The sequence below is a fragment of the Euleptes europaea genome, chromosome 4, assembly GCF_029931775.1.
Source record: "Euleptes europaea isolate rEulEur1 chromosome 4, rEulEur1.hap1, whole genome shotgun sequence".
Lineage (NCBI taxonomy): Eukaryota > Metazoa > Chordata > Lepidosauria > Squamata > Sphaerodactylidae > Euleptes > Euleptes europaea.
The window spans coordinates 51,797,578-51,813,986 of NC_079315.1; the positions used below are offsets into that span (position 1 = coordinate 51,797,578).

At 43.2% G+C, this 16,409-nt stretch overlaps 1 protein-coding gene and 1 pseudogene across 1 annotated transcript in view; both read left to right on the forward strand.

Moving 5' to 3' along the window:
• The first annotated feature begins 3,379 nt into the window (after positions 1-3,379).
• PCSK5 (proprotein convertase subtilisin/kexin type 5) overlaps positions 3,380-16,409 on the forward strand; it is a 341,064-nt gene continuing 328,034 nt past the window's right edge. The window contains exon 1 of the mRNA XM_056848984.1: positions 3,380-3,586. Within this exon, the coding sequence (XP_056704962.1) occupies positions 3,380-3,586 (207 nt within the window). The remainder of the gene's footprint in view (positions 3,587-16,409) is intronic.
• LOC130477172 (protein BUD31 homolog) lies at positions 14,070-14,526 on the forward strand (annotated as a pseudogene).

Sequence of the window (16,409 nt, forward strand, 5' to 3'; positions counted from 1 at the left end):
TATCGTAAAACCATGGTTAAGAGTAGCTTTGGGTAGTAAATCAGCTTCATGTACTGGTTTCAGTTCCTGATTTGACCAACTGAAACTAACCATAGTGTAGTTGCCTTCATTTGGACAACCATTTAACTATTATTAGCTTAATTAAGCCATGGTTTTGGGTTACACCTCAACTGATGCCCTTTGTTGCTTTTAGGATGAACAGAGAAACCCTGATGATGGATCTGTACATAGTGGACTGAAGAAAACAACCCTCATTCAGTCTAATAATTAACAGGTGTCATCTGTGAGGATTATTTATCAGGTAGCATAAATCTTGTAGGGATTCAGTTTATCTGTCACAATGCTGAAACTTGTTTTAAAATCTACTATAGCCTGATTGTGCAAAATGTTCTGTGAGACCCTTGTCAAGAAAGCATTGTTTACTTAAGGAAATTAGTGGAATGTTGCATAGTTCAGTTTTGTCTTCCATGGTTTTCACTATCTACATGAAACTGTTGGGTGAGATGGTCCAGATATTGGGGTGTGGTGCCATCAATATGCTGAAGACATCCAGCTCTGCTTCTCCTTGATCTAGGTGAGTCAGTACATTTCCTGGAGATGTGTTTAATGGGTTGGATTAGTATGAACAAACTGAATTCAATCCTTACAAGACCGAGAGAAATAGCTGTTGCTGGAATAGATGATATTCCAGTTCTCTGTGCTACGTTCTCTTAGAATTACATTACTTTTGGATGTTCAGATGCCAGCCATTGGCAATAGTGCCTTCCACCAGCTTCAGCTAATATGACAGATGTATTCTTTCCTGGAGAACAGGGATCTTGCCATTGTTATTCATGCCTTGATAAAATCTCCCATTTTGGGTCACAATAACATGGGGCTACCTTTGATGACCATGTAAAAACTTGAGCTGGCTTTCAAAGTTTGGTAAAATATGACTAGGGCTAGTCATAATGACCAGAATATATCAGTTCTCAGGATACTTCACTGGCTTCCACAGGCAGCCCATTCCTAAGGAGAGGGGTGTTACAATGGCGGTCACCACCCCTGTCAGGTTTCCCGGCCAGAACAAGGGATCAAAAATACATTTAAAATTGAAAAAAATGAAAAATAGCCCCATTGACTTTAGGCTCTGCCAGCAAAACAGATGGCATAACAACGCGGCAGCATGAGGGGGTGTTCCCAGGGTGAAAGGGGTTTGGAAGCTGGCTAATGTCAGCTCTGACCCCACGAACACCCCAGGAATGCCTCCCAGGATGCCAGCGTGGGGAGATATGCTGAGACAACACCAGTGGGGAGGCTGTGCCATCGTTCCAGTACCATGCTGTTGCATCATTCTCCAGGGCTGGCATAAGTACCCCTGTGCCAGCGTAAGTGCCCCTTATCATGGTGCAAAGTGGCACTCACACCGGCACAGGGTCACACAGATGCCTATGGAGCTTTGCACCCCCCCCCTTAGGAATGCACGGTAAATTTCTAAGACCAATTCAAGATTTTGGTGCTTACCTTAAAACCGTAGATTCTGGGCTCAAGGCAAATGCTGAATAACATTTTTGTGTACAAACCTCTTATGTCATTAGCTAAAAGTCACCTCCTGTAGTATAATCTGATAGCTTTAAGGAGAAGGACTTTAGGGTAGTGGCACCATGCTTGGGGCTATTCTCTTTTAGATTTTAGAAGGTAAGGCTGAGTAATCTGTTGAGGTAGCAGCTTTTAAAAATAAAATGTCCTTTTGCTGATTTTAGCTACTTATATTTGATGCTTGCTTTTTCATTGTGGGATGTAACCTCTTTTACATATCAGATTGTATCTTATAAGATTTAAGAAGCTTAGTAGGTCATAAAGTAGAATACAGGGAAAAAAACCCTTCTTGCTAATCCCAAAATTAAAGTCAAGGTAGTATACAATAAATATGATATATTTTGGAAAGACCAAGCAGGCTGGCTTTTGGAATATCTTTCCTATCTATTCTGCCCTCTCAGTACTGCTTTGTATCTTGATGCTAACTGTCATTGTTTTTTGCAATGCAATATAGTGTATGGTCATTTACCTGTTTCATTTGCAGGGAGCGTGCAAGCACTTTTCAAATCCTAGTAGTGATTTTAAATAAACACATTTTAAATAGCATGTAATTTCATTTTTGCCGCCACAGACAAATATGACTATCTGTCTGGTTTGATTTGTTATTGTTTGCTGACATTCCAAGGTAAAAACACTCTGTGATGGAGGAAGACGGCCGTTGCTTGTTGCTCTAGTGTTTTGCTGAGCTGTTTTGTACCGAGCACAAAGTTCAGTCTACAAAACCCACACCAACCCGACTGTGACATGTTGCAAACCAGGCTTCCTCCATTATCTCTACCAGCAGCGTTTTTTTCCTGTCCTTCTCCCTCTCCTTTTTTTTTTTTTTTTAACATATAGCCAGAGGAAGAGTTCTGTGAAACCGGAAAGCAAGCTTGCTACTTTGTGACTTCCACTTAGCCCAGATATGCTATCATGTTATTGCTGATGTAGGGATGTGTTTTTGTTTTCTAATGGAAAGACCGCCACCATGGCTAGCTACGTTTTTTAAACGTCTGCTCTCTCCTGTAGGTTTGTTTTTTAAAAAACAAAACAAAAAATAAAAAACAAAAGATCTGTTCTAAAACGTCAACCAGAGGGGGTTTCCCGCTGTATGATCAAGCCTTTCTAACACAGACGGAATCGGGAAGCGCTAGGACCGGGCGTGCTCCGGGAGACGGCGGGCATCGGTCGGGAGGGGAGTTGCGAGTCTCTCCCATGCAGAGCAGGCTGCTGCTGCTGCCATTTCCACTCGCACACTCCGCACTCCCCGCTTGCCGAAGGGAGGGGAGAGCGGGCGGTGGGGAGGGAGCCTGACTGAACTGAGGCGCTCGGCGGCTGCCAACACTCACACACTGCCTGCTGCTCCTGCCGCCGCCGCTGTTTCTGCTCTGGGCAAGTGAGGGGAGCAGGAAAAGAGGGAGGGGGAAGGAAAGGAGGACGGCGACGCGGGCTCGGAAAGCAAGCCAGGGACGACCCCCCCCCCTTTTCCCGGAGGCTCTCATGGCGCGAGGCAAGAGGCTGGAGAAAGTGTGAGGGGTGGGGTGGGGGGAAGGTTCTGAACTTTCCGCGCCTGGAAGGGAACTGGGCAGCGTGGCGAGGCGCTCATCCTCTCAGCCCCCTCCGGAGGCTCAATGCCCGGGCCCTTGCTGGTTTCTTTCTGGAGGTAACTTTGGAAAGACTTGCGGCTGCCGCGGCCGGCGGAGGTGAGCGGGGCGTCCGGAAAGACGCGAAGGCAGGAAGGAGGCTGCGAGAAGTTTCCCAGAAGACCGACTCTCGGGGGAATTGTGTTTGGTGGGTCGGGTCGGGGCAAGGAGCGGAGAGGATGGGCTGGAAGAGCGGCGGCGGCGGCGGCGGCTGGGGAGTCCGAAGCGGAGGGGACCTGCTGTGCCTGCTCACCCTCTGGCTGGGCTTCTTGCTGCCCGCCTGCAGGTCTCGCGTGTACACCAACCACTGGGCGGTGAGGATCACCGGCGGGCTCCACGAAGCCAACAGGATAGCTAGCAAGTACGGCTACGTCAATATAGGACAGGTAACCCTCCGGCGGAAGGCCACGCGCGCTCTCCACCACTTCGCCCGGCGGCGGGAGGGACGGAGGGAGGGCAGGCGGCGCAGCTGGGGCGGGCTGTTGGAGGAGGAGGAGGAGGAGGACGCGGACGCCCCCCCTTCACTCCCCCACCGAGCGCCTCGCCCCCCGGTCACAAAGGTCACTGGACCCGGGAGGGCGCGCGCGCCGCGGGGCGACGCAAAGGGCAGGTAAAGGTCTGCCCCTCTCTGGCGCGCGCGCTCCGCGACTCCCCTGGAAAAGCTCTCGAGGGGGCCGTTTGGGGGGTTCTGGGTGGGAGCGGGATGGCGAGGGGAGGGGGGGAATTGGAAGCCTGCACGCAGTGGCTGGAGTCAAGAGGCAGGTTCTGGTGTTGAGGGAACGTGGATGGTTAGGAAGCTCTTGAGGGGAGGAGAAGCTTGTAGAAGCTGGTGGCAGTTTGGCTTCGATTAAATCGGGGGGAGAGTTGGAAAGTAACTGTGCCCTCTGGGGAGGGCCGGATTGGGTAAAGAGGTGACTTGTACAAGTGGAAAGGAGCCAAGTCTCTGGAGAGCCCAGGACAAGATATGGAAAGGGGGAACTCAGCACTTCAGGGGATGGTTTTGCTTTCCTTACTCAATCTTTTCCAAAGGAGAAATATCTTACTGGGGTTCAAGCCTACTTGGGAGACAACTTCAGTTGGATGTGATCCCCCAATCCCTATTAAAGAAATAGTCACCTTTGCTTAGCACATGCTCAGAAGCACTCTGCCATTGGTTATTGCTTCACATTATTCCAGAACTGAACACTATTGTTGCAAACAGATTGTGGGGTTGAGTAGTAATGAGCTCTGCCTCCATCTGAATCCTGTTTCACTGGCTCTCTTTCACTCCTTTCTTGCAGTCTTTGCCCTAATGGTGCTTACCAAAGAAATGTCAATTAAGTTTCTTAAGTGTAATCTAAAGGAACAGATTTCAGCTTGACTTCAAGTCCAGAAATAAGGGGTGGTAGAGCCTGTGAAAAAAGTCAATGCTATTTTTATAATCCCTTGTTGAGCATAAAAGACAGGTCTCACGTGCAGAGGTGGAAAGGAAATGAGAACATAGAGGGTGTAAAGGCACAGTGCAGTTTCAACCAGGTGGATTTCCTGGCTGCCCTTGGAATTCTGCCCCTCTGGCTGGGGCTGGGGCTCCCTCTCTTGAGTCAGAATGCAGGAATTTTATGCATTTGCTCTGATGTTTGCTTTGCTTCTCTCTGGGTTTGCACTCTGTTGGCTTTAGGATAGTGATACTTGAGTACAGTATCACAAGGTTTCTGTGTGTAGGCATAATTAAAAGTGAGTGTGTTGTCAGTTTACAATCTGGACCTTCCTCACCTCCATACTCTTCCTTGCTTTTTGTGCAGTGAACTTTGAGCTCAACAAATGGAAATCAAATCTTCAACAAGCAGATGGTGTGTGTCCCTCTGCATACAGGGTCCAAGATTTTGCCTGGGCTTCTGCCAGCATAACAGAGAAAAGGAGGAGGCAGGATTTAATTTATGCCAAAGTTCATGTGTTCTGAGCCCCGGAATTTTTCTCTGCTAAGCTGGGGCTCACAATATGTGAAGGAATGGTAAATAGGAATCCCTATGAACAGGAACAGAGAGCCTTTCTCCTATCATAGGGTTATGTGATCCTTCCCCTCCCCAACTTATCTGTGATTAGGCAATAAGACCTCTGACTCTGAGCCTTTCCAAAGATTCTAGAGTTCCAACCCTCTTCTGTATATTAATTTCTGGGAGTGGAGTGAAAATGTCACTCGCTTTCCTCCCACTTGCTATCTCAAGGGTTAAACTGAAGAAGGGGGAAAGTTGCAGAGGTTACTCTGTATGCCACTATATGGTATCCTGTGCACTGGGTTTTTTTGCTTGACAGCAGTGGGGGTAAAAGCATAGTTTTGTGGATGAAATGTTCTGGGCCTGCCAAAGATATGACATTTCTTTGCCCAAGGTTTTATTTTAGGAGTGCTCTTTTTAAAAAGTCACATTCCATTCGATTTTTGTTTACTATCATTTCATTTTTTAGAATAGATTTCTTTAATGTAGGTAGGAAATATGTTTGGAAAATGTCAAAACTTGGTTTAAATGTAAATGGATTAATTTAAATGTATACCGGTTGGACTTGATCTGTATCAAAATAGTCAGGAAACACCTGGAATCTACAGAATCCTCAGATGTTTAGTTAACAAACACCTGGAATTCACTGGATCCAAAGCATGTCAGTGAGGAAATACTTGGATCTGGGTAGGTCTAAGCACTCCCTGAGGAAATACCTCCTGGATCTAGTCACACTTAGAGAACACTCAGCCACTGCATAATTGCACACAAGAGGGAGAAACAATCACAGGATTCCCATTGCTGGCCTATTCTCTGAGATAGCACTTCACACATTTCATGGCACTTAGCCCTCTGAGGTGTGAAGCATGTTACCTAATGCATAAGAACAGCATGGTTGAAACAAACACAATAGCCTTTTGCATTGATCCTTTATGATTACAGCATAGGATGGTGTTCCCTTCTGTTTAACACATTTTATTGCATTAATTAAAATGTTCAGGTTGCACGCTTTAACCTATACAGTACAGCACTTTATTTGATTCAGTAGGAATCCACTATAAATACAGCTGCACTATCATTAGTTTGCTCACAGTTCCTCAGATCACAGGACTGTAACACTTGTCCAGTTGTTATTTGTGCCATAAAATCAGTTCACACATACTGTATGATTACAGTGAATGCTTCAAAAACAGCTTATAACAGTCCCTAGTATTAAGAGCTTCCTTCATCGTTTATGGAAATATGGTGTTAGGGGCATGAGATCTGTAAAACTATTAACATCATAGAAGTTTGTTTGTGCTACTGAAGCTGTATAAAAACACAACAAAGAAAGAATGATTTATGGCCACTTTGTAACAACAGTAGTTGTTCTTGGTCAAATTACTTGATCAAATAATTTGGTCAAATAACTGAACTAGCTAGTACTAGTCAGCACAAAAGTGCAGATGCTCACTTTGACTGTAAATGGTTTCAGGTGGGTAGGCATGTTAGTCTGTAGAAGTAGAACAAAATTTGAGTCAAGTAGTAGAGACCAAGCAAATGTTCTAGGATACAAACTTTCATGAGCCCAATCTCACTTCATCAGATACCACTGATAAAGTGAGATTTGACTCATGAAAACGTATACTCTGGAAAATTTTGTTGGTCTTTAAGGTGTTACTGATCTTGATTATAAATGTTGTGGTGCCCTTATATCCACAGTCCTAAACTTGTTTGATGGTGTATAACATGTATTGCTTGGTCTAACTTCTGTTTTCACATTTAAAGCATGATTATTTAGTTCCATTCATACCTTTCAGAAATGAGAAGTACAAGATAAATAAGGTGATACCTTTCATGGGACAGCAGTCATAGGTATAGGAATATACATGCAAGTGTTAATAGTAATAATAATAATGAACAAAACTAGTTAGTGTGCCTTACTGTTCTTTCTCACTTGAAAGACATGATAGGCTTCTTATACAACACTATGAGTTTCACTTTACAGACAAATCATTTATTATCTAGTGGAAGGTTACAGATTACCATGACCTGCCATTGCCATGACCTAAGAACCCAAAATTCACTTGTTGTTCTTTTTGTATTCCATAAAATAGCATATACTAACTTTTACAGGCATTGTTTTCTGTTAGGATAAAGAGTAAGAGGTCATCAGGGGAGTGGTACTGACAGGAATGTGCTCCCATGAGTAACAGGCTATTTTCCATAATCCTTTTTCGACATGATCCTAAATGTTATATAATTTCATCCATGTGATAAACATTGTGACATACTGAACACACACATGCTGTATCTGGCATTTTGAATACTTAGTTTCCTATCAGAAATGTTGATATTGTCTATTGTATAGACTTTTCTACAGCTATGATATATGGGAAAATTCTAACTAGGGGAGGGTCTGTGGCTCAGTGGTAGAGCATCTGCTTGGCATGAAGAAGGTCCCAGGTTCAATCCCCAGCATCTCCAGTTAAAGGGACTAGGCAAGTAGGTGATGTGAAAGACCTCAGCCTGAGACCCTGGAGAGCCGCTGCCAGTCTGAGTAGACAATACTGACTTCGATAGACCAAGGGTCTGATTCAGTATAAGGCAGCTTCATGTGTTCAACTATAGCAGTTTTTTCTCTTGACAAGCTACCTTTCAGTTCTGCCTCATTAAGGTTATTGTTCAATTTGAAGTTTATTTAATCCTGTCCAAACAGAAACCCACTATCACTATAACAATTTTTGAGTTTTTATTCTCTAGAATCAGCTCAGCAACAAAACTTTATAACAACCTGAAGACTATGTGCTCATCTTCCTGGAGTTTTTTTTCCATGTAACATATTTTAAATGCCTTTGTTCTCTGCATTAAGAAGAAAAAAAGTTGGTTTTTATACCTCACTTTTCTCTACTTTAAGGTATCTCAAAGCAGTTTACAATCGCCTTCCTCTCCCCAAACAGGCATCTTATGAGGTAGGTGGGGCTGAGAGAGTTCTGAGAGAGCTGTGACTGACCCAAGGTTAACCAGCAGGCTTCATGTAGAGGAGTGGAGAACCCAACCAGTTCTCCTGATTAGAGTCTGCCACTCTTAACCACTATACTACATTGGCTCTCATACTTGCATTAAGAGCGATACTCTTAAGTTTCTGCTCATTCCAAGCAAAGCATCCCTCAAATGGCATTTTATCATCATAATTATTACTGTTTTCCACAGCGTTTATTCCTACAATCTGGATCAATCTTTTCTGCTCCTTTGAACCAAATATTCCATTTTTTTTCCATTCAGGAAAAAATGGCCACTGTAACTACTTTAGTGCATGCCAAACAGTGTTGTACACTATGTGTTTTAATGTATAGATTAAAAAGGTGTAGGATTATATTTTATGTACAATTTTCAAAAAGTGAAAATTTGTAAAGTTAAGTAATAGGACTGTACCCCCCACCCCCACCATGGCTAATAAGGACACAAGGAACAGAATGTTCTTTTGCAAATATGAGGAGTATTCTAGCACCATTAGTATAATATAAAATAATCATTTATGTCCAGTGAAACTGTGGTCTTTGAATAACTTGTATTGTAGACCTTTGCCATTTGCAGAGGTTCCGTTTCTGAGATCTCGACAAGAGGTAAAATCCACCAATACTAGGAGGCAGGGTATCAGCTGCCTCCAGGGGCAGACTAGGAGGCCAAAATTCCTCTGGAAAGGGCACCCTAGTAGGTTACAGCATTGCTTATTAGATCACACAGCAGTAGCCACCTCACCTATCCAGACTGGGCAAGTTACATGGCAGTGTAGCACCTGGGCATAGCATGCAAGATGCCTGGCTGGGCAGGTGAAGTGGTTGCTGTCTCGCAAGATGCCAGACGGAACAAGTGAGGTGAGCGTCACGCAGCTCACGCAGCCTGCACACTCCCTCCATGCATACATACAGTTTTAACAAGCCAGTGATTGTGTGGAGGCAGAGTGTAGCAGGGCCAGTGTGCTGATATGTGCTCTCCCAGCATCCAGAGGGGTTATGTGCTTAGAACTAGCTACATCTCAGTGTGGGGCCTTGGAACACAAATAAGTGAAAATCTACAAGTGGTAAGGGTCTATTGTATATAAAAGAAAACCCCTAAAATAAGGAAAAATGGTAAAGTATCATGTTTAGATCATGATAGAGGTTTATAAACTTATGCATGGGCTAGAGAGAATGGACAGATATCTTTTTCTTCCTCTCCCCAAAAACTAGAACAAAGGGACACCCAGTGAAGTTGATGGGGAGTTGATTCAGGAAGGACAAAAGGAAACAATTCTTTAAGAAGAAGAGTTATTTTTTTAAACGCCCCTTTTCTCTACCTTTAAGGAGTCTCAAAATGGCTTATGATTGCCTTCCCTTCCCCCCACAACAGGCACCTTGTGAGGTGGGAGGGGCTGAGAGTTCTGAGAGAACTGTGTCTAGCCTAAGGTCACGCAGCAGGCTTCACGTGCAGGAATGGGGAATAAAACCCGGTTCTCCAGACTAGAGTCTGCTGCTCTTAACCGCTATAGCATACTGGTTCTCAATGGATGATTAAAATGCAGAATTCACTGCCAGAACATGTGATGATGGCCACAGGCATAGATGGATTTAAAAGAGTATTAGACAGATTTTTGAAGGATAAGTCTATTAGGGGCTACTAGCCATGGTGATTAAAGGGAACTTCCACAGTGAGAGGCAGTAAACCTCTGAATATCAGCATATGGCAGGCTACCCAGCAATGAACTGCCTGGCATGGCATGACAAGCACTTGGGTTCAGCAGCAAGGCTCATCTGGGTGGGGCAGGGTGTGATTAAGGACAGGAAAGTGCAGTCAGGATAACCTCAGCAACAGGGCAGCCTTCATAGTCTGCCCCAGGGGAGCTCAAAAGGTGTGGAGTCAGTGAACAAGCCTGATAAAAACAATATCTCTCTGGGCCCAGATGGGTTAAGGCAGGGTATGGTTGTGGATAGCAAGGAACTGAGAAGAATGGAGTTTAGCTCAACGGACAGGTGTATGTGTAAAGTGCCACTGAGTTGCAGCCGACATATGTCAGCCCCATAGGATTTTCAAGGCACGTTTTTAAGCAGAGGTGGGTTTTTTTTCATTGTCTTGCTCTGCAAAGGCTTCCTTGGTGGTCTCCCATCCAAGTACCAACCCTATTTAGCGTCTGAAATCTGCCGGGATTGGGCTATACTTTACCACTCCACATCCTGGTGTGAAGGCTATAAAAAGGGAGGAAGGAAAAATGGGAGGAGGCTGGTTGGAGAAGAAGAGGGAAGAAGGATGCAGGCCACAGTGTCGTGACTCTTCTATGTAATGCACAGTAACCCTGAGGTGGGAGAAGTTAACCACACCTTCAGGTGTATGGACTGGTGAATAAAGTAACCTGCATAAAGAAGTAGTGACTGGCTTGGTGATTTCAAGACCTCATGGACTCCAAGTATGATGTTCCCCCTAGAGGGTGCTACACAGTTCCAGGCAGTATTATTAGGGAAAGCCTCTTTTTTTTTTTTTTTTTGTTGGCCCTCTGGAATCACTGGTTAGCTACGACGTGAGACAGGTTACTGGACTAGATAGACCACTGGTCTGATCCAGTAGGACTGTTCTTATGTTCTCCATACCATTAGGGGTCCAAAAGAAAACTGATAGAAGAATATGGTCGATATTGACAGATAAATTGTAAATTGACAGATAATCAGTAATTGACAGTAAAGTGACAGATAATCAATTAGAAGTGCAGCATTAACTAGAGCTAGCCATATATTTTGTAGGTACTTTGGATTGTGATGATATAGTCAACTATACGACAGCCTCAGTTTAGTCATTTTAGCTTCTAGGATAAGTTCAGGCTTTGTTTGATCTATAACCCACTGATTTGTTTTTTTGGCTGTCCACGGAATCCATAACGCTCTCCTCCAACACCACATTTCGAAGGAATCTATTTTCTTCCTATCAGCTTTCTTCATTGTCCAGCTCTCACACCCAAACATAGTAATAGGGAATACGATGGCATGAATTAACCTGATCTTGGTTGCCAGTGACACATCCTTACACTTAAGAATCTTTTCTAGCTCCTTCATGGCTGCCCTTCCCAGTCTCAATCTCCTTCTGATTTCTTGGCTGCAGTCTCCCTTTTGGTTGATGGTGGAGCCAAGGAACAGAAAGTCTTGAACAATTTCAATTTCCTTATTGTCAACCTTAAAGTTGTGTAATTCTCTTGTAGTCATTACTTTTGTTTTCTTGATGTTCAGCTGTAGTCCTGCTTTGGCACTTTCTCTTTTAACTTTTAGCAGTAGTTGTTTCAAATCTTCACTATTTTCTGTCAATAATGTAGTGTCATTAGCATATCTCAAATTATTAATGTTCCTCCCTCCAATTTTCACTCCACCGTCATCTAAATCTAATCCAGCTTTCCTAATTATATGTTCTGCATATAGATTGAAGAGATAGGGAGATAAAATACATCCTTGTCTGACACCTTTGCCAATTGGAAACCATTCCGTTTCTCCATATTCTGTTCTAACTGTGGCCTCTTGTCCAGAGTACAGGTTGCGCATCAAAACGATCAGATGTAGTGGCACACCCATTTTCTTTAAAACCAGTCATAGCTTTTCATGATCCACACAGTCAAAAGCTTTGCTGTAATCTATGAAACACAAGCTGATTTTCTTTTGAAATTCTCTCGTTTGCTCCAGTAACCAGTGTATATTTGCAATATGATCTCTAGTGCCTCTTCCTTTTCTGAAACCAGCTTGGACATCAGGCATTTCGCGTTCCATACATGGTAACAGCCTTTGCTGTAAGATTTTGAGCATCACTTTACTTGCATGAGAAATTAATGCGATGGTCCGATAGTTGCTGCAATCTTTGATGTCTCCTTTCTTGGGAATTGGAATGTAAATGGATCGTTTCCAGTCTGTGGGCCATTGTTTTGTTTTCCATATCTGTTGGCATATTCTTGTCAAGATTTTGATGGACTCCGTTTCTGTGGCTTGGAACAGCTCTATTGATATCCCATCTGCTCCTGGTGATTTGTTTCTCCCGATTGCTCTCAATGCAGCTTTCACTTCACTTTCTAAAACTGTAGGTGGTTCTTCAAAAGATTCTTCTTGGAAAGAATCTTTTATCCTTTCATCTTTTCTGTATAGTTCTTCAGTGTATTGTTCCCACCTTTTCTTTATTTTGTCCTGTTTAGTTAATGTATTTCCATGCTGATCTTTCAGCATGCCTAATCGTGCTTTAAATTTCCCTTTGATTTCTTGGATCTTGTGGAACAGATCTCTTGTTCTTCCTTTTTTGTTGTTCTATTTCTTTACACTGGTTATTATAATAGGTCTCTTTGTCTCTACATGCGAGTCGCTGGAACGTTGCACTTAGACTTTTGATTTTATTTCTATCACCTTCTACTTTTGCTTCTCGTCTATCTCTGGCAATTTTAAGAGTTTCCTCAGACATCCATTGAGGTTTTTCTTTTCTTTTGGCTACAGGAATAGTCATTGCACATTCTTCCTTGATAATATCTCTAGTTACCACCCATAGTTCTTCAGGTTTACATTCACTTGAACTCAGTAATGCAAATCTGTTCCTTACATGGTCTTTAAACTACCTTGTACTCTTTAGTCAGTGGTAGTTTTGAAATATACATTATAGTAGGATGAAGTTATAGCTCAAGGGCCCATAGGAATGGAGAACTATAGATAAGAATGCATGAAGAAATTATTCAGAACAGATGACTAATTGGAATTTTTTTTTTTAAGTAATTCTCAGAACAAATGATTGTTTTGTGTGTGTGTGTTATGGTGGGGAAAAGGCAATGAGTACAATTTACAAACTAGGAACATCTTGATAATAGTAGTGATTTAATATTGAGAGAAGCTAAACTGAGATAGAACAGCTAGATTTGAGTCCAGTAAGCACCTTAGAGACCAACAAGATTTCTGGGGAGCCAGCATGGTGTAGTGGTTAGTAGCAGACTGTAATCTGGAGAACTGGGTTTGATTCCCTGCTTCTCCACATGACGCCTGCTGGATGACCTTGGGCTAGTCACAGTTCTCTCAAAGTTCTCCCACCTAATGCACAAGGTGTCTGTTGAGGGGGAGAGGCAGGGGAGGCGATTGTAAGCTGCTTTGAGACTCCTTATGGTAGAGAAAAGCAGGGTATAAAAACCAACTTTTCTTCTTTCAAGAGTCAAAGCGGCCTTTGTCAGATGAAGGGAGTTCTGAAAAGCGGATATTCTGAAAATCTTGTTGGTCTCTGAGGTGCTATTGGACTCAGATGTATCTGTTCTACTGCAGACTAACACGGCTACCCTCTGAAGCGAATCTTAGACAGAAGTTGGTACTCTGAAAATACTTTGACAACTAATCAAAATGTGAACAAATACTGTAAAATAATAGGTACTTAAGGTAGTTCTGAACCTCATTTTGCAAATATCTCACTCCATACCAGTGAACCATTGTTTCCTTCCGTAATTTTTCAAGGGGACTACAACAGGGATGGAAGAGTTTGCAGCATGGATCTTTACATTAGCATCTACTCAGGGTGAGGACAAGGTTTCCTGCTAAATCTGAATGGCTATTTGACATCGTCATAGAATTAATTCAGAGTGCATATTGGTAGTATTGCTTTAATCCTTAATGGCTTCATGTTGTCACAACACAGCCAAATCTGATTGGCTGTTTGGCACTTTAATGTAATCACAGCCACAGTGTGAACCCTAATTTGTTAGAATCACAGTTTCAGGTACAAGAAGAGACAGAAGAGGGGGAAATGGTGCTTGCCATGAAACATAAAATTTAAAAAATTAAATGGTTACTTCCTATAACTTAACATCAGGGAGTCGCTCCAGTGAGGGGTTTTCGTTGTGACGGGTGACCGGAGCCCCCATGAGGCGTTGAGTCCCTAACACCTTCGTCAGAGTTTCGTTTTCCTCTTGAGATGCCCAAGGTGAAAAGGAGCAGAAAACCTCCTCCGGATGATTGGGAGTTGATTTAACCAACTTTAGATGAACTGGATCAGAAAATAAGAGAAGCTGAGACAGAACCACATGAAGGGAAGAGGAAAGTGGAATCCCTTTGGCCCATTTTCAGAATTGACCACCAGAAAACGGTTACATTTTTGATCTCTTTTATAAGAGAAAAGCCATCAGTAGAGAATTGTATGAGTATTGCATCAGAGAAGGATACACTGACAAAAACCTGATTGTGAAGTGGAAGAAGCCGGGCTACGAAAACCTCTGCAGCTTGCGCTGCATCCAGACGTGGGACGTGAACTTTGGCACCAACTGCATCTGTCGGGTTCCCAAAAGCAAGCTGGAAGTAGGGAGAATCATTGAGTGTACTCACTGCGGCTGCCGAGGCTGCTCCAGATGAAGCCTTTCCCCAGTCACACCCCCTCCCCCCATTTGCGGGGCTGCTGACTCTGCATCAGTGACTGTCCTTAAGAGCTACAATTTGCCTTTCGTAAAACCCGACAGTGAAGCGGGACTCTCTGTAGCGGCTAGATGACACAGCATCGCCACGTTAGTTCATTCTCTGTAACCATTTTATTTTAAAAGAAAGTCTTGCCGACCTTCTTCCCGGGAAAAATTAATTAAATTAAGTAAAAACATCAGACAAATGTAAATGTATGTGGATGAAATATTCACAGGGTTACCTATTTCAAGATTTACTGTGCAATCCTAAAGGGGGAGCGGAGCTTCTCAGGAACCAGCATGACACATACACTAGCAGAAGTGCCACTCTGGACTGTCCAGAGTGGCACAGATGCTGGTATGGGGCGACTTATACTGGCCCTGGGAGTGACAGGCCTGCACGAGCCCTGTACACCATTGCTGCCTCTCTGGCAGTGTTTTTTTTTTTTAGTGTTCCAGCGTCTGGGGGGGGGGCATTTCTGGGGTATTGAACAGTTTCCTAATCCCTTTTGGGCTGAAAATGCATCATTTTGCAGGTGTCGAGATACAAAATGTGTAAAAATGTGGCGCAACCTTGTGGAACTCTATGGGGAATTCCATGGTTCCCCCCCCCAAAAAAATACTTCTAAATTCTTTTTTTGGCTTGCAGCTCTGGCAGTCTGGAGCAAGCCACTCTTGAGGTAGCACAGCTGTGCTGCCTCCGGCTGATGCCAACACCCCCCCTTAGGAATGGGCTGCCCACTGTCATGCTGATTTTTATCTTGGAATATGGGGATTGCCCAGAGTTACAATTTTTTAAGTGCCACATGTTCTACGCAAGGCAGATGTGGACAGTACTTATACTAAAAGTAATTTTTTGATGTGTTTGGCACCATTGTGTCTAGCTGAAGCCTGATAGGGAAGGAGGAAGAGAGAGGAAAGGACCGCATTATATCTAACAGTGATCTCCTCCTGTGAGTTGCACAGTGAGGTAAGGTATGAATTGTGGCCTTGCTTTTTAAATGTGCTTCAGGAGTTGTAAATGTGCAGAAGAGGGGGTGCCTTCTCCTAAATGAAATCTATATGTTGTAGACTTTGGCACCTTTAGGGCTGTGTATGAAATAGCCCTCCTTTGCTCTTGGATGTTAGAAGATACCTTGTAGTAATCAAAAATATAGGCTACCACAAATATAAGGGAATTAATTCTTAGTTTGATGGAATATTTGACAATGGTCAAATAATAGTCAAGTGACCCATCATTTGGTGGTGTTGATCTGTCAGTTCACAGTATTGTCTAAGAGGATTTGTCTGAGATAGGGTATCATAGAAGTTTGCTGTTGGAAGGCCTTATGAGCCAAAAGATTTGATTTAGACAGACTTTGCAACAACAGATAAGATCTGGGATAATCTGTAGGTAAAATATCCTGTGTGAAATACACTGTAAGACTTTCTCCTCTGCTTTTTAACGAACAGATAAATGCTAAGGCTGGGTGTGAGACTGGGGTTTAATTAATGTTAATAATTACCAGTGTTTGCTGAAAATTATCTGGTGGTTTATAATTTATTTTGCAAATTATAAAAGTAGATATGTGCTGTATTATTTATGAAGAGTTGTCAGATGACACATGAATGGAATGGGATGGAAACAGCTTTTCTGTAACTTCAAGTAATGCCTCAGGAATAAGTGGGGCCCTGGGAGGGAAAGCAGAAACAGAAAATAACATGTTTCAGGAAATTGGGCTAGGCCCTTGCCTGGTGGGGCTTGTGGTTGGTGGATGGTTCCTACCTTGAAACAGCTGCCGCTGGAACTAAATGTTGCTTTTTTGGTTGATGGCATGCAAAGGAAGGCAATGGCAAACACCT